Raw genomic sequence first — 24,369 nt, forward strand, 5'->3', positions numbered from 1 at the left:
CTGGAGTTCCATTCTAGTTCTCTCTTATCTCTGAAAAACTAGGAATAATTGCAATGAGTCTAAATGATGTAATGTTCTTTTCCAGGAAGCAGAAACCCCACTGCATTGTGCTTCTTGGCATGGCTACTATCCTGTGGCTAAAGCTTTGTGCCAGGCTGGCTGCAATGTCAACATTCGTAATCGGGAAGGTGAGACGCCGCTCCTCACAGCCGCTGCCAGAGGATACCATGATATTGTGGAATGCCTGACTGAACATGGAGCTGACCTTGATGCAACCGACAAGGTGAACGATTCCCGCCGTCACAAATCACACACACAGGCAATCAAGGGCCATTTAGGCCTGCAAATAACATCTTCTCAAACACCTAATCGGCAGTTAGTAACCTGCAATTCCTCAATATGAAACCCCACTAGTAAAATATTAAAATATAACAGAGATTTCTCAGTAGGATGTAAATGCCAAGCCTTGTGTGCAATTTTTACCTGAACAGTTTGGTTTAGCATAGCATATCATATTCTTTAACTGGATGGGAAATCAGATAAAATTACAAGCTTGCCTGCTCTCTGCATGATTGGTTGTTGAATGAAAGTCCAGGCGCTGAGTAATATTTCTAACATTAGCACTTCATAAATCAGCTCCTTCATTATTTAGCTGTGTCCACCGTATCTCTATGAATGTTATATATTACACCATAAAGGCTGGTACCCTGCTGCACTCAAGCTGTTGTTTTATAGCAAATCCCAACACGGCACAGGGTAGCTGAAGAGATGGTGCTTGTCAAAATCTGTTCTGTTGTATCAGTCTGCTGCTTATGGGAGCTGTTTTCGGGACTGAATGAATATTTATTATGAGAATGTAACCTATTAGTTCACTAAACACAAGCGATGAGAGGAAATGTAAATAGACACTTTATAACTTAATCAGTTAGACATTATCCCCATGGTTATTTATTGAGAGATTGTGTTCACTCCTTGTTTTTATGTTTATATTTCTTGTTTGTTCAGAAATCCTGTTCTCCTGTGTTTGTATGTGTTTTTTTTCCTTTAAGTGAACCTGTGTCCAGATCATACACAATAAAGTGTTTACATATGCTGAACAAACAGTAACAGCACTTTAAAACAAGCCCTCATTTATCTCCATATTTGTAAGCATTGTGACATTATTTTTAAGGTTCATAAACAGTTAGGATTCGTTTACAACTACGGCAGTCTCTGAAAAGCGATCCACCACAGTATAGGAGAAGCTGATGGGTATTTAAAAGTCGATACTGCTGCCTTCTGAATGCCTGTTTAGTTTTTTATTTTTTACAGGCGGACAGGATTTTTAAATAGGAATGGGGCAGGTGCAACGAAGCCCCTTTCACTTGAATGTGGGGTATTTTTTTTTGTGGCAGCAAAGCATCAAGGCTGCAGTATGTGTACAACTTTATCCGGCTGACATGTTATTTTAAGATGGGAAGTTGGGGAGAAGTAAAACCACAGCTCAACCCACTATTTTACACCCTGCGACTCCTAGGGTAAACAAACTCTTATTGAAATCTTCCTCTTTTCTTATTAAGGCTCATTCACTTGAGAGCAGAGACCCATACATCATAAAAAATGAGCATAACTCTATGCCCAGGAATGACAGGTGTTTGTGTATAGCCACCTGTAAAAATCGATGACAGGCTGCGGCTGTAAGCTTGTAACTGCACATCCAAGCACTTGCTTTAGTATAGGGACAGGTGAGCAACCATGGACACAAAATGTTCGCTTGTAAATGCTCAGATGTGTGGCTACCAGAGTATAGCTTCAGCTTGTCTTTGATTTGTACTGGTGGTTAATGCAAATACCTGTCACTTCTGGGCACAGAGATTCACTTGTTTTTCATAGTATATGGCTTGCAGAGCCAGTGTGAATGAGCCCTTGCCTTCTCTTGCATCCAAATCTTGGCAGGCAATGTAAACAAACAGCAGTGGTTTCTTTAGATTGGGGGTCAGTGACCTGTAAATCGTGATCTACCAATAGATTGTGGCCAAGTGACTGGTAGATCACAATCTGGGCTTGCTGTGCAAGTGCTTTGCAACCTTGTGCAGTACAACAAACAAGGGCTAAAGCAGGCTGTGTTTTGTTCCTTTCTCACAACCTGCCTTAACCCCTTAGAACCCACATAAGCATGCAGTTTTGGGACGCTTTTAGAGTGGCCCCATTTACTTGAATGGGTCATGATTTGCAGGCGGTAGAACCCACCAAAAGAAACAGGGGGTTTAATTCCTGCTGCAGCATGTGTACACTTCAGCAGCTAAAGGGGATAGGGTAAAAGTCAAGAAAATAACCAATAATATCCAAGCGCAGTCACTTGTATATCATACAACCATGAATTATATGAAATCCTATGTACCACTGCCCACACTTGTGTTCCCACAAGATCAAGAATATAAATACATATACTGAATACCGCGCAGTACTTTATGCAAAGTAAAAAAAATCCAAAGTAAAAACTGTATAAAAGCTCATGTAAGTGTACTCTGTTTAAAAATAAAAAAAATTAATGTGTACTAAACAATTTCTGTGTGCAACACTTTAAATTCATATTAAACGTATTTCCAGGATACAGCAGCAATCCTTCACATCTACTTATAAGTAAAAATGAATAAAATATACACATGTGTGCTGTGCCTTATAAGAACCCCAATTAAACGGGAAGGCAAATATTATACATGTTAGGTCTAATCTTAAGGTGAGAGCATAAGCTTTGTGGTGACGGGATATGCACTTTGGATGAATTACTGTATATATTATAAAACATTGGTGAAAATAGGGACGTTTGGAATAAAAAGGAGATTGAAGTCTTTTGTAGACCTTTTAGAAATGCATGTAAATTAGAACATATTTAAAGTGGTACACATGGACAGATTTGGGTACACATGGACATTATTTCATATTTGGTTACCTATAAGTAGGTGTGGTGAAGGATTGTTCTTATAGGTGAAGGATTGTTCCTATATCTTGGAAGTACGTTTAATATATATTTAACCACCTCCCGCCCGCCATATAGTAATATTACGGACGCAAGGTGGTTTTCACGTTCTGGGAGGACGTCATATGATGTTCTTACCGCGCATGCGTGGCTCAGGGAGCACGCGGCGATCAGCGGTGCGCTGTGTCCCCCGGACACAGCGGATCACGGAAAGAGCCGAAGATGTCAGCTCAGTCATGTGGTCAGCTGTGTCCAATCACAGCTTATCACATGTAAATAGGGAAATGCCAGTTATCAGCATTTCTCTGCTCTCGAGCTGTCAGCGTGAGGAGAGTCGGTAATCGGCTTTCCGCAGAGGGGACATGTACACTGATCATCAGGGCACTGATGATCAGTGTAGCCCCAGCAGCGCCACCTGTCAGTGTCCATCAGTGCCTTGTGTCAGTGCTCATCAGTGCCTCGTGCCACTGCCCATCAGTGCAACATCAATGCCACATATCAGTGCCTACCAGTGCACATCAATGCCACATATCAGTGCCCATCTGAGCTGCCTTTCAGTGTCACCCATCAGTGCCAGTCAGTGCCACCCATCAGTGCTGCCAGTCAGTGCCGCCTATCAGTGCTGCCTGTCAGTGCCATATATCAGTGCTGCCTGTCAGTGCCCATAAGTGATGACTGTCAATGCCCATCAGTGCCTCCTCAGTGCCCATCAGTGCCACCTATTACTGTCCATCAGTGCAGCATATCAGTGCCCATCACTGCAGCCTCATTAGCGCATATCAGTGAAGGAGAAAAATCACTTATTTACACAATTTTATAACAAAAACTAAGAAAAAACATTTTTTTTTTCACAATTTTCAGTTGTTTTTGGTTTGTTTAAGAAAAAATAAAAAACCCAGAGGTGATTAAATACCACCAAAATAAAGCTCTATCTGTCACAAAAAAAATGATAAAAATTTCATATGGGTAAAATGCTGCATGACCGTGCAATTGTCATTCAAAATGCGACAGTGCTGAAAGCTGGAAATTGGCCTGGGCACACACAGACAACATTCGCCACATATGGATATTTCATGGATGGATGATATCTTCTATGTATATTTTTTAAATTCAATTTTACCTATAAGAAGTAGGTATGAAGGATTGCTGCTGTATCCTGGAAACACGTTTAATATTAATTTAAAGTGGTACTCACAGACAATGGTTTGGTACACATGAATATTTCGTCATTTTATTTTTAAACCTAGAGTATACTTGGAGGAGTATTTATACAGTTTTTACTTTGTATCTTTTTACTTTGCTTAAAGTACTGCACAGCACTGTGTATATATATTTATATAAAGAGGGTAGAGATTTGAGGCGGTAAAACAGCGACTTACCCACAGGTTTTTACCACTTCCCAACTTTATTTGTAAATTAACTCTAATGGTGCCGCTGCCAAATGCAACTAAGGGCTCCTTCACAAGTGCAGTAGGTACTACTGCTCCTCTGAAAAGTGATCTTAGTGTGTTTCACAGGTGGTGAGGAGGCAATATGTTGCCTCCTCACCACCTAATTTAAACCCATGCACACAATTGTGGCACAGTAGTACAGGAATTAGAGGTATATCTCTGATGTGAGGCAGCGACACTGGACAACACTGTGCCTGGTGATCGTTGACTTCTCCCATGTTGTGCAGGTAGCTCTCCACCTCTTTAAGGTTGCCTACCCCTGCTTTAGCTGTTAGAAACAGTCACCTAGAGAGGTCAGAGTCTTATTTTTAAGCTCTTTTAGGCCCCTTTCACGCAAGCGGCCCGATCAGATACACCTGCCAGTTTTTCAGGCAGACCTGATGGGAAACTTCACGTAGTCTCTGAATGTCCGGGTGTAAATGGACTTGTGTTTGTTTACTTATGATTACCTCTGAGTCTGTCCAAGTTTACATGTCAAAGTTCTGTGTCTATTTCAGTTTTTTTTTCAGACCTAAACCTAACAGATTATAGGTAATTGGATGTAAACAGATGCAAGATTCTTTACACTCGGCCACCTATGGCTCTAAAATGGCTCCACTATTTACATGCAACAAAAAAATGAAGTGAAAATGGATGGAAAAAGTGACATCTGCTGTTCTCTAATTTAGCAGCGGATCTGTTCACAGATCCCTTGATAGTTGGACTGGACATGGCCTATGTGAAAGGGCTCTTACTGCTTGTTAAGAATATGTAAATAGTTTTAATATCCACAGTCTGGGCACAGGTGCACTTTAAATATAAATATATTTACTCTGCTCTATCAAGCTTTCTTTCTGAAAACATCTTTGTAAGATATTGATTGATGGCAAGAAGACTGTAACTTTTTTCCCAACGTATACTGCAAACCTTAGTGCCACTGTAAATACAACACTATCTTGTTTGGGATCAGAATATCTTTTTAGGTCTATTTTATTTTGGCCCCTTCCAAGCTAAAATATATAGATATAATAAATGTGTGTTAGGCCATGAAAAATATGGAACCCTTAATTGTATAACTCTGATGAATGTTAGTGGCCATATATATATATACAAGAAAAGTAAATATGATTGTAACTAGTTTTTCTGTGCACCTCTTCCAGGATGGTCACATAGCCCTGCACCTTGCGGTAAGAAGATGTCAGATGGAAGTAGTTAAAACCTTGATCAATCAGGGGTGCTATGTAGACTTCCAGGATCGCCATGGTAACACGCCACTTCATGTCGCCTGCAAAGATGGCAATATTCCTATTGTAATGGCACTCTGTGAAGCTAAATGTAATTTGGATATTACTAACAAGGTGAGCCACTGGTAACAATAATGCTAAATATTAATGAATAAAACTAGTATTTAACAAATGTCCAGAAATATCTAGAGCAGAATTGTTATCTATTTTAAAAAAATGTACCTATAATTATTTGCAGGCTAATCAAACATTGACCATTATCCAGTAAAATAGACCATCTTGTTCTTGCATCTGCAATAACTATAGCACTTAACCATGAAAGCTATTCTGTATTTCTTTTCTGATCGTTGATTGATCATGTATAATTTATTCATTGTGCTCATTGTTACTGCAGGCTAACTGGGCTCTGATGCAGGAATTGAATTTAGGCCCAGTTGCTTTCTGGAAATATTTTAGGTAATATAATTTTAAGTATGTGCAGCCCCTTTTTTTGATTGTCATTTCGTAGTTTTTCTGTTTTTATGCATTTAGTTTATTACTATACACACGTGGAGAGTCAAGCGTATAAATGTTTGTATCTGTGCGTGTGTATGTTTCATGTATATGTAAAACATGTCTGCTGGTCATTGTTTATATTTTCAAGTTAGTTGAGTGTTTCTTTCCAGGTTGTATTTGTCATTGTGCAGGACATAATCACAATTGCACTGACAGTGTTAAGTACAGCCATCTCCCACCACACTACATGCTCACTTCTGATGGACTACAGAACCACACTCTTTTAATCATCTCTATAGCAGGGCCCTCGAACCCCTCGTGTATTGTTTTGTTACTGTATTGTCTCATGTTCTGTCCCCCACTATATTGTACAACGCTGAGCAAACCTTCTGGCACTATATAAATACTGTATAATAATAATAATATGTAAGGTGGTGGTGTTCGGTAATCCAAAGAGATGAACTGGGCAGGATTGACAATACCCTGCCAAATTCATACTAAGAAAGTTACAGATTGAGCCGGTTTCAGCTGAGTGTGAGAGGGACAAATGCATAAGTGGAGGCTACCTTAAGTGAAAGCCACATGTCAAATTAATCAGCAGAGAATTTTGCATCTGCTCACATATGAACCCCTTCGTCTTTTGCAGATATTTAGCAGCCTATGTCTTTGGGTGTTCTGATTTTTTTGACATGTGGTTTTTAGGTAAGTTAACCTCTACTTATTCATTGTTTTGTCAAATCTTCAGTCAAGATTTCCTAGGTTTTTGACAAATCTACTTAAAGGATAAATTTTAGCAAAAAATAATAAAAGCAAATTATTTTGCATGTAAAAAAAAAGTGAATTTACTATTTTTATTGTTTTAGAAGCCTGGAAAGCATTGCACCATTGAACAGCAGATGGCTGGTACCATGCAGGTGTCCTACAGACTCTCAGTGTAATCTGTCTGCTTGTACCTCATATGAGCAGGCAGATACACACTGACAGGAAGAATCAATGAGCTACCACTCGCTCAATTGTGACATCGGGAGGGGGAGACGATAACAAAGGGGGATTAGGGGTGGGTGGGGGGTTCTGGGCGTCGGTCCTACAGTAACATGTTACACACTGAATATGTTAAGAGAGGTGAATTCATCCTTTAAAGGGTTGATCAGTATTTAGAATATGGTGGCTCTAATTTTAGTCATCTGTTAGAAAAACTTGGTGAAGCAATTTGATCTTTTTCTTTTGTCCGTTTGCCTTGCAATGTTGTATTTTGCTGTTAAAAATACTTTCCTGTAGAATGTAAGGTTTGGTATCATGATAAAACTGCAAGACCACTTTCTGACAGCTACAAACTTGTAGTTGTAGCAAGATTATGTGTTATCCTTTCTACAATCGGTTCTACTTTGAACACAATAAAATCATTTTGTCATTCTCGCTCAAAGAATTGCCAGGTGACACGCCTGTGATTTGAGTAGTCTAGCAATAGATTGATTTTTTTCCTTCAATTTAGTGAACACATTGTTATCCTAGTATTTGTAGCAATTATTCTAGCAATGCTACATAAATTATTGCTTTTTAATTGTTGTCACAGAAAACAATCTCTTCAGATGATTTAAAGTTGTAAACCCTTACATACAGTTAGGTCCATATATATTTGGACACAGGCACAATTTTCATACTTTTAGCTCTGTATGCCACCAGAATTAATTAAAACAAAACAATCCAAATGAATTTGAAGTGCAGACTTTCAGCTTTAATTCAAGGGTTGAACATAAATATCAAGTACATATTTTAGGCACTGCAACCATTTTTATACACAGTCCTTCCATTTTCAGGGGCTCAGATGTAATTGGACACATTTATTATTATTATTATTATACAGGATTTATATAGCGCCAATATTTCGCTCAGTGCTTTACAATATAAAGGGAGACAGTACAGAAACAATACCATTCAATACAAGAGGGTTTGAAGGGCCCTGCTCCTTGGAGCTTACAATCTAAGAGGGAGGGGCTGGTGGTACAAAAGGTAACAACTGTGGGAATGAACTGATAGGAGGAATAGAAGATTCCGTTATTAGCTGAAGGCAGGATAGGCTTCCCTGAAGAGATAGATTTTCAGAGATCACCTAAAAGTGGACAGAGTAGGTGACAGTCGGATAGATTGAGGTAGAGAGTTCCAGAGGATGGGGGAGGCACTGGAGACGGGCATGAGAGGAGGAGACAAGGGAGCTAGAGAGCAGGAGGTCGTGCGTGGAGCGGAGAGGACGGTTTGGGTGATATTTGGAGACAATATTGGTGATGTAATTTGGGGCAGAGTTACAAATGGCTTTATATGTTATTGTTAATGTTTTGAATTTTGAAGAGGTGATATCCTGCAATTATGTAGGCCAATGAGGAGGGAGTGACAATAGCCATGCAAAGAGATAACAAGAGAGTGAATAAGTTGCTTAGTGGTTTCCGAGGTTAGGAACGGCCGTATCTTGGAGATGTTGCGGAGGTGAAGTCTACAAGATTTGGACAGTGATTGGATTTGGGGCTGAAAGGACATACGGGAGTCTAGGATTACACCTAGTACCCTGGCATGAGGGGAGGGACTGATGGTTGTATTATTGATCTTGATGGAGAAGTCAGGGAAGGTGGCACAGGCTGGAGGGAATAGTATGAGCTCCGTTTTGGAAAGATTGAGTTTGAAGAAGTGGAGTGTCATCCATGCTGATATGTCAATTAGTAGGTTAGTAATGCAAGAGAAGACTGAAGGAGTGAGGTGAGGAGTAGAAAGATAGATTTGTGTGTCATCAGCATAGAGATGGTACTTAAAGTCATGGGAGTTTATCAACTGACCAAGGGAGCAGGTGTAGATGGAGAAGAGAAGGGGTCCAAGGACAAACATGAATATAATCATAAATAAAATGTTCATTTTTAATATTTCGTTGAGAATCCTTTAGTAGCAATGACTGCCTGAAGTCTGAAACCCATGGACATTACCAAAGACTGGGTTTCCTCCTTTCTGATGCTTTGCCAGGCTCTAACTGCAGCTGTCTTCAGTTGTTCTTTGTTTGTGGGCCTTTCTGCCTTTTAGTTTTGCCTTCAGCAAGTGAAATGCATGCTCAATTGGGTTGAAATCAGGTGATTGACTCAGCCATTGCAGAATATCCCACTTCTTTTCCTTCAAAAGCTCCTGGGTTGCTTTTGCAGTGTGTTTTTGGATCATTGCCCATCTGTACTGTGAAGCACCGTCCAATCTGCATTTGTCTGAATCTGGGTTAACTGTATATCTCTAAACACTTTAGAATTCATCCAGCTGCTTCTGTCTCATCATCAATAAACACCAGCGCCACTGGAAGTCATGCATGCCCATGCCATCACACTGCCTCCACCATGTTTTACAGATGATGTTGTGTGCTTTGGATCATGAGCTGTTCCAAGCCTTCTCCACACTTTTTTCTTCCCGTCATTCTAGTACAGATTAATCTTAGTTTCATCCATCCAAAGAATGCATTTCCAGAACTGGTCTGGCTTTTTTAGATGTTTTTTGGCAAAGTCTAATCTGGCTTTTCTTCTCTTTATGCTTATGAATGGTTTGCACCTTGTGGTGAACCCTCTGTTTTTGCTCTCATGAAATCTTCTCTTGACAGTGACAATGATACACCCACCTCCTGGAGAGTGTCCTTCACTTGTCTGGATGTTGTGAATGGGTTTTTCTTTACCATAGAGAGGATCCTGTGATCATCCACCACAGTTGTCTTCCGTTGTCTGCCTTTTTATGTTGTTGATCTCACAAGTGCATTTTTTCCTCAGAATGTACCAAACTGTTGATTTGGCCACTCCTAATATTGCTGCTATATCTCTCTGATGGATTTGTTTAGTTTTTGAAGCCTTGCATTGTCCTGTTTCATTTGCATGGACAGCTCCTTTGAACTCATGATATAGGTTCACAGCAATATATTCCAAATGCAAATGCCACACTTAGAATCAACTCCAGACCTTTTACCTGCTTAATTGATGAAGAAATACTGGAGTAACCCACACCTGGCCATGAAACAGCTTTTTATTCAATTTTCCATTTACTTTTGGTCCCTTGAAAAAGGGGGGATGGCTACACTTTAAGAGCTGTAATTGCTAAACCCTTCCTCCAATTTGGATGTACATACCCTCAAATTAAACCAGAGAGTGTGCACTTTCAGCCCATATCCATTATATAACTATAGCTTGAATATGTTTTGGTATATACCTGAAAAAAACTAAAATTGTGCCTGTGTCCAAATGTACCTGGTTATATGCAACCCTCTTTTCTCCAAACTTTCTAAGCAGAGGGCCAGTTTACTGTCCTTCAGACTTTAGAGGGGGGGGGCAGACTGTGGCCAGTGGAAGTAGAAAATATCCCAGCATCAGTGAGAGTAAACAATCCTTCAGGCTTGGTGGTCAGTAGAAGTAAGAAAAATGACAAAGCACATGTGGTTAGTAGGCGGAACGGATAATGCCCTATCGTTGTTATTGGTGGGAGCAATCGTGCCCAATCATTGGTGTCAGTAGAATAAATGGTGCCCCATCATTGGTGTCATGAGGAAGAATAGTGTCCCATTGTTGGTTTCAGTGGAGGAAGCCGTGGTGTCAGTGGAAGGAATTATGCCCCACTACTAGGTGTCAGTGTATGGAATGGTGCCTCAACCTTGTTGAGAGTGGGAGGAATAGTGCATCATGTCATTGGGAGCAATAGTGACCCAAGTGCTGGATAAAAGCTAGCAAAGGGCCACATCTGGCCCGTGGGCTTTAGTTTGGGGACCACTGCTTTACAGTTATTCAAAGTACAGCATTTAGAGAGCATTTCTCAACAACAGAAGGTGGTGGGGGGGGGGCTGATGTTACGCACTGTACAGCATAGAGCAGGGAGTTGAGTGTAATCTGAGACCTGAGTGGAGGGAATGGACACACACCCTCTACAGAGTGTTATAAGGTAACATTCACAACTGTAGCTTTCAGTCACCTGCTGAGTGCTGGAGGGGAAAAAGGGGCAGGGTCCTCTACTGAGATTGTCTGTCTGGTGTGGACATAGACTATCAGATGTGACTCATGCAGATACAGTTGTGTTAAAAAAAAATAGCAGTGTTTTAAAAAGTGAGTAAAGCTCAAAATCTCTATAATAGCTATTATTTCCATACATGCAAATGCATTGGGAATACTGAACAGTCTATTCTAAATCAAAACATGAAGAAAAATGTTTCACATTTATTATTACTTTTTCTGGCTGTTAGGCTGTTCAAAAAAATAGCAGTGTTTGTATTCTTCTTTACAAACTCAAACATTCACCATATAAACTGAAAAATGTTTGAAGATTTTGCTTTCCTGTGAACTAATATTTAATTGTATAAGCACTGTTTCTGAGAACTGCTTCACATCTGTGTTGCATGGAGTCAACCAACTTTTGGCACCTGTGAACAGGTATTCCAGCCCAGGATGATTGTACTACATTCCACAGTTCTTCTTCTCTATTTCTTGGTTTTACCTCAGAAACCGCATTTTTAATGTCATCCCACAAATTTTCTATTAGATTAAGATCTCGGGATTGGGCTGGCCACTCTATAATGTTGATCTCGTTAGTCTGGAACCAAGATGCTGCTCGCTTACTGGTGTGTTTGGGGTCATTGTCTTGTTGAAACACCTATTTCAAGGGCATTTCCTCATGACCTCTTCAAGTATTTTGATGTATTCTGATCCATGATCCCTGGTATGCGATAAATAGGCCCAACACCATTGTATGAGAAACATCCCCATATCATGATGCTTGCGCAACCATGCTTCACTGTCTTCACAGTGTACTGTGGCTTGAATTCAGTGTTTGGGGGTCATCTGACAAACTGTCTGCGGCCCCTAGACCCAAAAAAGAACAACCTTGATTTCATCAATTCACAAAATGTTGCGCCATTTCTCTTTGGGCCAGTCAATGTGTTCTTTGGCAAATTGTAACCTGTTTAGCACAGGTCATTTTTTCAACAATGAAACTTTGCAGGGCTTCTTGCTGATTAGCTTGGCTTCACACGGGCGTCTTGTAATTGTTACAGTACTCAGATAACTTTCCTTGGTCACCCTGGAGCTGATCTTTGGCTGAGTGTTTGCCATTTTGGCTATTCTTTGATTAATTCGAATAGTAGTTTTCCATTTTCTTCCATGTCTTTCTGGTTTTGGTTGCCATTTTAAAGCCTCACTGGACCCTGCCAATCTTGGCAACCTAAGACCCATCTCCTTACTCCCTTTTGCCTCCATACTTCTTGAATGTTTAGTCTACAACCAGCTGAGCTGCCACCTTATTGAAAATAACCTTCTCGATCCCCTTCAGTCTGGATTTCGCCCACAACACTCCACAGAAACTGCTCTCCTAAAACTCACAAACGACTTACTGCTAAAACCAATGGTCACTATTCCGTACTCTTGCTCTTGGACCTCTCTGCTGCCTTTGACACAGTTGACCACCCCCTCCTCCTCAAAAACTCTATTTACTTGGTCTCCGTGACTATACTCTCCGTTGGTTTGAGTCTTGCCTATCTCACCGCACCTTCAGTGTCACTTACAACTCTACTTCCTCCTCTCCTACTCCTCTTACTGTCGGGGTCCCCCAAGGTTCTGTCCTTGGACCTCTCCTATTCTCGATCTACACTTCTTCCTTGAGTCAGCTGATAGCTTCCCATGGTTTCCAATACCATTTCTATGCTGATTACACACAAATCTATCTCTCTACTCCTCCGCTCACCCCATCAGTTTCCACACGTATAACCTATTTACTAACAGACATATCAGACTGGATGTCACACCACTTCCTAAAACTCAATCTATCCAAAACTGAGCTCATAGTATTTCCTCCCCCACGTGCCTCTTCCCCCGATTTCTCTGTCAGGATCAATAGCACCGCTATCAACCCATCCCTGCATGCCAAGGTGCTTGGTGTAAACCTGGATTCTGAACTATCCTTTCAGGTCCACATCCAATCCCTGTCCGAATCATGCCTCCTTAACCCCCGCAACATCTCCAGAATACGCCCCTTTTTAACCAATGATACCACAAAGCTCCTAATTCACTCCCTGGTAATCTCTCGACTCGACTACTGCAACTCCCTCCTCATTGGCTTACCTTTGCATATGCTATCCCCCGTCCAGTCCATCATGAATACTGCTGCCAGGCTCATCCACTTTACCAACCGTTTAGTGTCTGCTACCCCTCTCTGCCAATCCCTCCACTGGCTTCCACTCGCTCAATTAATAAAATTCAAAATACTAACAACTTACAAAGCCATCCACAACTCTGACCCCAGCTACGTCACCAACCTGGTCTCAAAATATCAACCAAAACGCTCTCTTCGATCCTCTTAAGACCACCTGTTCTCTAGTTCCCGTGTCACCTCCTCCCATGCTCGCCTCCAGGACTTCTCCCTTGCTTCTCCCATCCTATTTAACTCTCTACCCCAATCTGTCTGGCTGTCTCCTAATCTATCAACCTTTAGACGATCCCTGAAAACCTTTCTCTTTAAGTCTATCCTGCTTCTACCTAGTAAACCGCCATTTATTTCCTCCATCGGCTCATCCCCCCCCCCACAGCTATTACCTTTTGTATCACTCAACCCTTCCTCCTAGATTGTAAGCTATAACGAGCAGGTCCCTCTGTTTCCTCTTGTACCAAATTGTATTGTAACTGTAATGTCTACCTTCATTTTGTAAAGCGCTGCGCAAACTGTTGGCGCTATATAAATCCTGTATAATAATAAAGCATTTGAGATCATTTTAGCTGAGCAGCCTATCAGTTTCTGCACTATTTTATATGTTTTATATGCCTTCCCTGAGTTCTGCTCTTTACATCTTTACAATAAAATTCACCATTGGAAAATAATTTTTCCAAATAGCTGTTTTCTTCACAATTGGTGATCTTTTCCTCGCTTATTTCTGATTTTCAATTAAAATTCTTTTAGGGGGGGGTGATCAGGGATTTTTTTTTATACCGCAGGCCAGAGTACTTGGTGTCATTCTGGACTCCAACCTATCCTTCCAGCCCCAAGTCCAATCTTTAACAAACTCGTGCAGACTCCACCTCCGCAACATTGCCAAAATCCGCACGTTCCTAACCCCAGAAACCACTAAACAGCTCATCCACTCTCTCATCATATCACGACTCGACTACTGCAACTCCCTCCTCACTGGCCTGCCTCGCCGCTGGCTATCCCCGCTTCAGTCGATCCTGAATACGGCTGCCAGACTCATTCACCTTTCCAACCGCTCTGTCTCTGCCACCCCCCTCTGCCAATCCCTCCACTGGCTTCCGATTGCGCAACGGATCAAATTCAAAATCCTAACGCTGACGTACAAAGCTGTCCACCATACTGCCCCGTACTACATCACTGACCTAATATCCAAGTACCGCCCAGCACGCACACTCCGCTTCTCACAAGACCTCCTTCTCTCTAGTTCCCTGGTCTCCTCCTCCCATGCCCACCTCCAGGACTTCTCCAGGGTGTCACCCATCCTCTGGAACTCCCTGCCCCAACCCATCAGATTATCACCTACTCTCCTCTCCTTTAGGCGCACCCTGAAAACCCATCTCTTCAGGGAAGCCTACCCCACCCCCTGCTAACTTGCCGACCTCCTCCACTCTTTCTACCACTCCATCCCCCACAGCTATCTCCTCCTGTGCCACCATCCCCTCCCTCCTAGATTGTAAGCTCAAAAGAGCAGGGCCCTCAATCCCCTCATGTTTTGCATTGTATTGGTATTGTTCTGTCACATGTTCTGTCCCCCTCTGTAATGTACAGCGCTGAGCGAACTATCGGCGCTTTATAAATACTGTATAATAATAATAATAATATACTGGTATAAGCAATAGTTTAACTCTCATGACTGGCTTTCTATTCATGACAGCTTGCTTACTGTTGTGATGCTGTGATTGGCTACAACTAGTCACATGGTACAGGGTTCCTGGTACCATGTGATAGTTGTGGGCAAATCACAGCATCACAACAGTAAGTAAGTTGTTAAATGAAAGCCATTCATGGCAATTTGCTTATATAATATCATGCGATTGCTGTGATTAGTCATAGCGATCACATGATACGTCAGCCTCTCACAGCGGCTGGGTTCCGAGCACTGTGATCCGATGTGTCCACTGGATACAGCGGTCATGGGACACTGCCGCTGCAATTCCCCTGGCGGTGCACTAGTGTGCATGTGCTAGGCGATTACTGGTATGTCGCTCATTAGCTGTGCCGTCCGCCTGCAGTAGATTCGCCATTGGTGATCGTTTCCTTGCTTATTTTCAATTACAATTCTTCACTGAATCCTTGTCATACCAAATGATAAAATGAGTTGCTACATAGTAGCTGACTATTTACAGACCTTTCTGACTGGTGTTCTTAAGCTGCCGTTTAGGTATGAATCTTATTGCACAGACAAATTGTTCTAATTTGTACACATTAAGTATGCAGATTTCTGCCCTGATATCTTGATTCAGCAGTTTTTGTTTATAATGCTAACAATATACATTGTCATTTCTCTTTTTTTTCTAGTATAACCGGACCCCGTTACACCTGGCAGCCAATAATGGCATTCTGGAAGTTGTTCGCTACCTTTGCCTCTCTGGTGCCAACGTGGAAGCTTTAACTCTGGTAAGGAAATTACATTTATTAGAGTTCTTTTGGTTTGGTGATTGAATGTAAAGAAGAATAAGAACCATTTTCTCTTACATTCGGGTTTGTTTTCTGAACTTTAAATTCAAATATCGCAGTAGTTTCAGGTTAAATGAAATGTTTAAAATCAGGTTACCCCTCGGGGATGATGTCAGATGAGAGTTCTGCCTGTGCCCCAGAAAATCATTACACCACCAAACCTGCCTCTCTTTTCCCACCCAAAGCAGGCAGCCTTTGATTAGGATGTACATACTGTGCAAAAGTTTTAGGCATGTCTGAAAAAATGCTGTAAATTAAGATTGCTTTCAGAAATAGAAATGTTCATAATTTAATTTTATCAATGAACAAAATGGAAAGTAAATGAACAGAATAGATATCCAAATCAAATCAATATTTGGTGTGACCACCCTTTGCCTTCAAAACAATTCTGCTAGGTACACCTGCACGCAGTTTTTGAAGGAACTCAGCAGTTAGGTTGTTCCAAACATCTTGGAGAACTAACCACAAATTTTCTGTGGATGTAGTCTGCCTCAAACCTTTCTGTCTCTTCATGTAATCCCATACAGACTCGATGTTGGAAACTGAGCTCTGTGGGGGTCAAACCATTACTTCCAGGCATTGTTCTTTTTTACGCTGAAGATGGTTCCTAATGGCATTGGCTTTATGAGGGGATAAGAGACGCCACACACCACTAGCTCAACAGGTGGAGAGGTATGTGAATGGCCTCAGCCATGAGCTCCTCCTCAGGAGGAGGTATGGTTTAGGAGGAGCTCAAGGCTGAGGCCATTCACATACCTCTCCAGCTGTCGAGTTAGTGGTGTTTGGCGTCTCTTATCCCCTTCATGCTTCCCTGTTTTCTGGATCAAGCACAAGACAGCATGCATGCTTACCTTGCTGTGAGACACTGGATTTAGTAGAGTACTACAAGTGGTTATAGGACATTGGCTATGTGTTTGGAGTGGTTGTCCTGTTGCAGAATACATTTGGAGCCAATCACACACCTCCCTGATGGTATGGCAGGATGGATAAGCATTGGCCTCTATTTCTCAGCATTGTAGACACCATTGATCCTGACCAAATCTCCAACTCCATTTGCAGAAGTTAGGCCCCAAACTAGCAAGGAACCTTCACCATGCTTCACTGTTGCCTGCAGACACTCATTATTGTACCACTGTCCAGCCCTTTGGCGAGCAAACCGCCACATATTTCAGATTCTGATTCATCAGTCCAGAGCACCTGCTGCCATTTTTCTGCACCACAGTTGCTATAGTTTTCTGCATAGTTGAGTCGTTTAGCCTTGTTTCCACATAGGAGGTATGGCTTTTTGGCTGCAGTTTTTCCATGAAGACCACTTCTATCCAGACTTATCCGGACAGTATATGAGTGTACCTGGCTCCCACTGGTTTCTGTCAGTTCTGTGTTGATGGCACTTCTGAACATCTTCAAATGTCAAAGGGAAGTAAGTGTGACGCTGCATTAAGTTTCCTTGGCCAACCATGGTTTCTCCTGTCTTCATCGTTGCCCATTTCTTTGTGCTTCTCTAAAAGAGCTTGAACAGAATATCTTGAAACCTGGTCTGTTTTGAAATATTTACCTGGGAGAGACCTTCCGATGTAGTATAAATAGTTGTTGTCTTGTTGCTGTGCTCAATCTTGCCATGGTGCCAAAGGATAATCACAACAAATATTGATTTGATTTAGATTTTTCTTTTCGCTCACGTTGCATTTTGTAAATTGATAAAAATAAAATGTATATTTTTGAAAGCATTCTTACTTTCTACACAGCATTTCTACACACTTGCCTAAAACTTTTGCATAGTACTGTACATTAACATCTAACCTCCATCCATAAAAGAAAAATGTGGCAGAAATTTTCAAGAAAGCAGAGGCAGAGTCTTGTTGTGCTGCAGCATTTCTGATTGCTTGAGTGGTACCTCTGTCACTCGCCAAATGCTACTTGCTATGACTGGCATCTCCTTGTGGTAAATGCACAAGTTCGTTCTTCAGATAGGAGTATTCATTTGATATCATAAAATATGTGCATTCAGTTACTTGAAAATATTGTTGGTCTCTAATCCATATTTGGGCCGCCTCAGTCCACCCTCATAGCTACATTTAGGAAGCACCTGTCAACATGGGACAAAGTACTACATGTATTTGTCCCTTAGGGGAGAGATTAGTGGAAAAAAACTTTTTGATCATTCTGCTTTCAATTGCATTTGTATCAAGAATCTAACTAGAATAACCTCTCTTTTACGTACGCCATAGCTCTTTAACCATTTGCCGCCCGCCCTATGGCCGAACGGCGGGCGGCAAATGTCATCAGCGTTCCGGGTGGATGCCATATGGCGTCCTCCCGCACATGCGCAGATGGCGCTCCTGTAGAGCGGCACGATCTGTCACCGGCCCTGTACCTCGGACACAGCCGATGACAGATCTGAGTATCGGCCCGTTGCCGGTACCATGTGACCTGCTGTGACCAATCACGGCAGGTCACTTGACAGTTGTATACAATGGATGGCTTCATTCATGCCATCCATTGTATACTAGTATCTAGCTGTGAATGGTCACGGCTAATCACATGCACATGTCATGTGATTAGCTGTGGCCAAATCACAGCTAAGCACAAAAAAAAACAAAAAAACCCTGAATGAATCGATTTCATTCAGGTAAATGCTTGCTTATAGCAAAGTAATTCTTTGCTATAAGCAAATTGTGTAAAAAAAAATAAAAAATACTGATCACTTCCCCAAAGTAGTACAATGTTACTATGGTAACATTGTACTACTTTGGTCATAGTGGAATATGAAAAAAAAATCTTAAAAAAAATAAAAAATAAAAAAATTATACAAAAAAATTAAAAAAACATATATATATATATTTTTTTTTCATACTGTCACCAGTCAGTGTCCCTGATCACCGCCATGCCAGTTATATGATGACGCTGTACTGCACTGGTGACAATATGTAAAAAAAATAATAGTGAAACTAATTTTTTTAATTTTTTCATTTTCCAAAAAATTATGACAAAAAAATTACAACTTCAAAAAACTTGCCATGCCTCTTATGAAGTAGCTTGGACTGTCTACTTTGCAAAAAAGGGGTCATTTGGGGGATAGCTGTACTGTTCTGACATTCTAGGACCTCAAGAAATTAGATTGGCTGTCAGTACTTCAGGATTGATCATATTTCAGATCTATATCATAGTTTGTGAACTCTATAACTTTCCTACAAACTAAAAAATACATCCAAATTTGGGTTATTTTCACCAAAGACATGTAGCAGAATACATCTCAGCCTAAAGTTATGAAGAACAATTATTTATTTGCAAACTTTTATAACACAAACAAAGAAAAATTAATTTTTTTTCAAAATTTTTGGTCTTTTTTTGTTAATTTAGCAAAAAAAAACTCCAGCAGTGATTAAATACCACCAAAAGAAAGCTCTAGTTGTGTGAAGAAAATGATAAAATTTTAGTTTGGGTGCAATGTTGTATGACCGCGCAATTGTCATTCAAAGTGTGAGAGCGCTGAAACCTGAAAACTGGCCTGGGCAGGAAGGTGTAAAAGTGCCCGGTATGGAAGAGGTTAACAAGGCTTTTCCAGCTGCCGAAATGATAAAACTAGCAAAGGCAAATGAGGAGGAAATATCTCCTCTGAATTGGGAGATTAGCTCACAGACATTTTGCTCTATAATTATGTTGCGTAGTGTAATTAATTTATGGATGACAATGCTTATCTAGAAACTGCACTAATACATGAAAGCAGATAAGATGTCACTAATGGACACTAATAAGAGAATAAAAGAGTCAGCATTTAATTTCTTAAAGTTCACTTGGGCTTTAAATTAGTAACTTAAATGGAATTGATGTTTGTAGGAAAAATTATGGCACACATCAGGCTTTCTCTTAAGTGACCTGAAATGATATATATCCTAAATAAATGGGAATTTGTGTGACTAATTTTTCATTTTATTCTGACACTGTGGTTTTAACAAGCTCTGAAAACATTTTTACTAACTGCTTGCAATAAACTGGCATTATCTAATTAAAAAAAGAAGTGTGGGGTTTGTTTTCTCCAAAATATACTTACCTAGGTGGATGCAGCGTCGGTCTGATTCTGCATTTATTCCCCGTTGGCTCTAAGAGTTAGAACTTGGTGATCACATGATTGCTTAGTTCTCACAGCCGCTCTGAGCAGAGAGCGGGAATGTCAGTCACCACTATCTGCTCTGCCACTTAACTGGAGCGCTGGGCTGTTGGAGGGAGGGAGTGGCTGGCTCAGGCTCTCAGTGGCTCACTGAGAGGCTGAGCCAGGTGCTGCTCCAGACTCTGGGGTGGATCCCGACTTTGAGGTCGGGATCTTTCCCCAGCCTGGACTAGCTGAGTGATGCCAGCCAACAGTGGGCTTCAGCCCGCTGTCGGCTGAAAACTGGCCACAGGAGTGCAGAACGAACTGCACTCTTGTGATCCACAGGAGAAGTACAGCCCAAAGAGCTTTGGCTGGACTTCTCCTTTAATAGAATTAATTAATGGAGAACAATGAAAATGTACAATGAAATGTAATAATATTGGTTTCAGAAATTTTATAGCACGGAGAAATGTTTGTTGTTCAGGAGTAAATTTAGGAAGAACTGAAGACTGTTTCCTTGTTTTAGTTTAAGTGATAGAACTGAAAGCAGCCACAAGGGTCAACAATTATTTCAATAATATAGTTTTTGGATATGATTAATTACCTTGCGAGGCCCTGTGTTGTGAATTGCCAGCTACAAAAATGGCAGCTAGAATATGAGGTTGTAGGAAAGAAAATTGCTCGATTTCCCCATCAACACTGTCACTGTTGATGGGGGAATCCCTCCCGTGGAGCTATTATGTTCTACTGGTGGGGAGCCATCCCTGCCGGGAGAACACAATGATTGCTTTAGCTGCTGGAAATAATCACATGCTAACAATCTGACATGCTGGTTGTACCCAAGTCGATTAATAGATCAACTTGGGTACAATCATCTTACTCATAGAAGGATCGAATCTCGGTTGGTTCAGCAGGGACCAGTCGAGATTCGATCCATCTATGGCCGACTTTAGTGTTCATTCTCTTCTGTTAGCTAGTTTTAGAAGCATGAACCCTCCACCATGTACTGCAGATTTAAAAGGCTACATGTAAATGACCAGTTAAAGACTAGGCGGATAAATAATTCATGGCCAGTATGAAGCGTGGCAAGACTTTTATGAGACGTAATATACAATCTTGCTTAACGACCACATATTAAACATTTGTCTATTTCATATTTATTCTGTGTTAGGATGGAAAAACTGCAGAAGACCTTGCCAAGGCGGAACAGCATGAGCCTGTTGTCAGTTTGCTTTCAAGGCTTCGTAAGGTAAAGCTTTTTATTAAAAAATACGTTAAAATATAACCTTGTGAGACTTGCTTTGTGAATTATAATAACCTCTTTCTACAATGTTCTCTGGTAATTCACTGTATTTGCTCTTTGAACATTTCACCAGGTGCAGGTCTGCTAAGTACACTGCATCTAAACACCACAAACCAAAAATACCATTTTATTCATTTTTAATATTCAAAGCAGACTCACCCATCCATCCAAGTCTCCATGCTTTAGTTTGCTGAGAAAGCACTTTGAAAAACACTCACTAACATTTTTGGTTGTGGCCATCTCGAGCAAGGGCAGATGATTCATGAAGCATTTACTTTAAGGAAACTCATCTGCCCTTAGCTCAGGCAGGAGGGTGTGCTTAGCTGAGAAAACCCCACCTGAGATGAGATGAAGACTCCTGAGATGTATGACATTGTTGCCTAGGCAAGAAACCAGGAAGTAACATAAGAAATGTAAAAATATATATATATATGATATACTTTCCTATCTATTTACTAATGCTAGCAGCATAAGGATTAAAAATAGTCAGTGTTGATTGAGAGAGTGAAGTTCTGCTTTAAATAACCCTCAGCAATCCTAACAACCCTTCTTGAAACACATAAATGGCTAGAGAGGATATGAAATACTCTCCTTTGTGAATATTGGGCTCCCACCAATGTCAAGCCATGAAACTATTGCAAAGATCTTTCGCCAACTAGAGGAAGTATAGAATACTGTTATTACAGGAATGAACACAATGAGTAATTGGCACCAATCACTCACTGTGTTCATAACTGAAGTATCGTAAACCGTTTGTTTTTTTGGAGGGGACCCCTATCAGGTCGGCTGTATGGGGCCCTGTGGTTTCTAACAGCAGCCCTGAGGACAACATTGCACCTTCCCTTCTTCTCCTGAATGAACACAACGTGTGAGCGGTACCACTCACTGTGTTCATTCATAACTGAAGCATAGTAAACTGCTTTTGTTTGGGGAGGAGGGGCCCTGTCATGTTGACTGTATGGGACCCCATGGTTTCTAACAGCAGCCCTGGTCACATGATATTAGCGCAGGAAATGCAGAATTTCATTTAAAAATACATATAGTTAAATAAATTTTAGGGCACACAAACAATAAATTACCCAAATTTGGTAAAATATAAAAGATTAAGTTGTTCTCTTGTTGAGTAGATATATACCCATCATGTCCAACCAAACTTCAGTACTCTATAATTTCCATAGGTGATGCTTTAAAAGCCTCTACAGGTCATCAGGTTAGAGTTAACCATGAATGGTGGGCCCAGAATTATTGATCACACTTTTCTGTGCAGTAATGGTCTCTGCCCTTTATGCAAGTAGAAGAGCCTAATGGTATACAGAAGGGAGGTATGGAAAGCTTATGACCTTTGAATTGTTTATCCACAAGAGCTGAGACCAAGAGGTCATAGAGAAGTCCTGCACAGCAGTTGGGACACTTTGCAGATGAACAACAAGATGCATGAGGGTGTATTTATAAAATGTTTACAGAGCTATTTGTCCTGTAAAGCTGCATGTATAACTGCATTTTGCCCACTAAATGGAGCTGACGACCACCGTAAATAAGCAGTAAAGTGTTACTAAACCCAGGACTCTGCATCACTATAGCTGGTCTCCCACAGTACACAGAACATGGAAGTGCAATTATTTTAGTAAATATAAACTGCTAAATACCTTTTCTCATCAGCAGTTACAGCAGTCTTGTGACTTCAGCTGAGCACTAGCTAAAGCTTGTAGGAGAAGTTTTCTTTTGCTTTAGGAGGATGCAAAACTCCTGACCTCTGTCTGGAGAGTGCTGCTTGGCCCTTTGCTGATCACATGCACTCTCAAGAAAAAAACCTCTCTAGCAATACACACCAAACTGAGCATGTGCATGTGGCTATGGGTTCAGTCTGTCCTATCAGGTGGACATTTGAACAAGAGGAGGGGCAGAGAAAACAGGATCAAAGGGCCTATACACAATGCAGAGGATTAACCCCTTACGTTCCACAGTGCGTAAAACAAGCATGCTTTACTGTATATACAGACTGATTTGACTGTTGTGGGTTTAGTAACACTTTAATTTCATATCATTAGCTCCATCTAGTGGCCATAATGCAGCATTTTCCTGATTCACGCTATTTCTATGAATGAAGAAAGTCCAACCTGGAGAAAAAAACAGCCAAGTAACATTTGATTTTGCAGAATTCCCAGAGAACTAATGTACATCCTGCACATTTTGCAGGATGAATAGTTCTGCAGTTTATTTATATAATTACACCCCATAATTTTGCAAGTGTACATGCTTGAACTGTTTTTAACTTGCAGTTTCAGAGCATTTGTAATTTACATTGGCTGGAATCAATCGTAATGCAAAGGCACAAAACACCAAGGTCATGGAAGGATTAAAGTAACCCTCGATGTGAGTTAGACGGGAAAAACATATACAGTCTTACTGTATCCAGAATAAAAGTGACATCATGGTGTGAAGTTAAACAATTTAAGAATAGCACCATGAGTAGCTGTACGCTCTAACCCTCAGCAAACCGCCATCATTCAGTCTCCGAAGTCCAATGCAGTTAGACTAATCAAAATGTTATCTCATTGGTTGCTATGGCTACAGCTCAGGTTTTGCTTCTATTATTTGCTAAATAAGCCCCAACGCCTGGGTTGTGCTGATGCTGCAGAGATGTATTCTCCACATGTAAGTATTACCGCACCCCACTGCAGAGATTTCCCCTGCAGAAAATGTCCATCTCTGCCGAGCTCATGTCAAGATGTGCTTATTCCATTTATCCTCAGAGCCCATATTTAAGGCGGAACACTAATAGGATTGAACAGCCTGTACTACTGTCAGCATTGTGATTAATGCTCTCTTCCACAACAGCCATGACGTGGTAAACATGCTAGTGACTTTACCAATTTGCTGTTCTCTCCAAATACAGTCGCACAGTTCAAAAGACATTTCATTTTAAATAAAAACAATGTCCACACAGATTCTGTGGAGTCTAATATTTTCATTTATTATCAATAGGCAGTGTTTGTATACTCATTCTGAGCAATAAATTACAAAAATCATATGTTTTTTTCCACAAATATTTGCAAATAAAATGTTTTGCATGTGTTTTGAAGATGCATATTTGGCCAAAACATTTTTGTGGGGTTGGATTAGAAGCACTGTCAGGTTTTACTGCTATTGTTGCTCCATTACAG

The 24,369-nt window shown here is 40.8% G+C and overlaps 1 protein-coding gene across 1 annotated transcript in view; it reads left to right on the forward strand.

The window, feature by feature from the left end:
* DAPK1 (death associated protein kinase 1) overlaps positions 1-24,369 on the forward strand; it is a 255,031-nt gene that overhangs the window by 199,707 nt on the left and 30,955 nt on the right. The window contains exons 16-19 of the mRNA XM_089662124.1: positions 86-283; positions 5,550-5,747; positions 15,654-15,752; positions 21,074-21,151. Coding sequence (XP_089518250.1) covers positions 86-283; positions 5,550-5,747; positions 15,654-15,752; positions 21,074-21,151 — 573 coding nt within the window. The remainder of the gene's footprint in view (positions 1-85; positions 284-5,549; positions 5,748-15,653; positions 15,753-21,073; positions 21,152-24,369) is intronic.

Source organism: Staurois parvus, unplaced genomic scaffold (assembly GCF_062004578.1).
Source record: "Staurois parvus isolate SC_StPar_1 unplaced genomic scaffold, SC_StPar_1.0 ptg001432l, whole genome shotgun sequence".
Classification (NCBI taxonomy): domain Eukaryota; kingdom Metazoa; phylum Chordata; class Amphibia; order Anura; family Ranidae; genus Staurois; species Staurois parvus.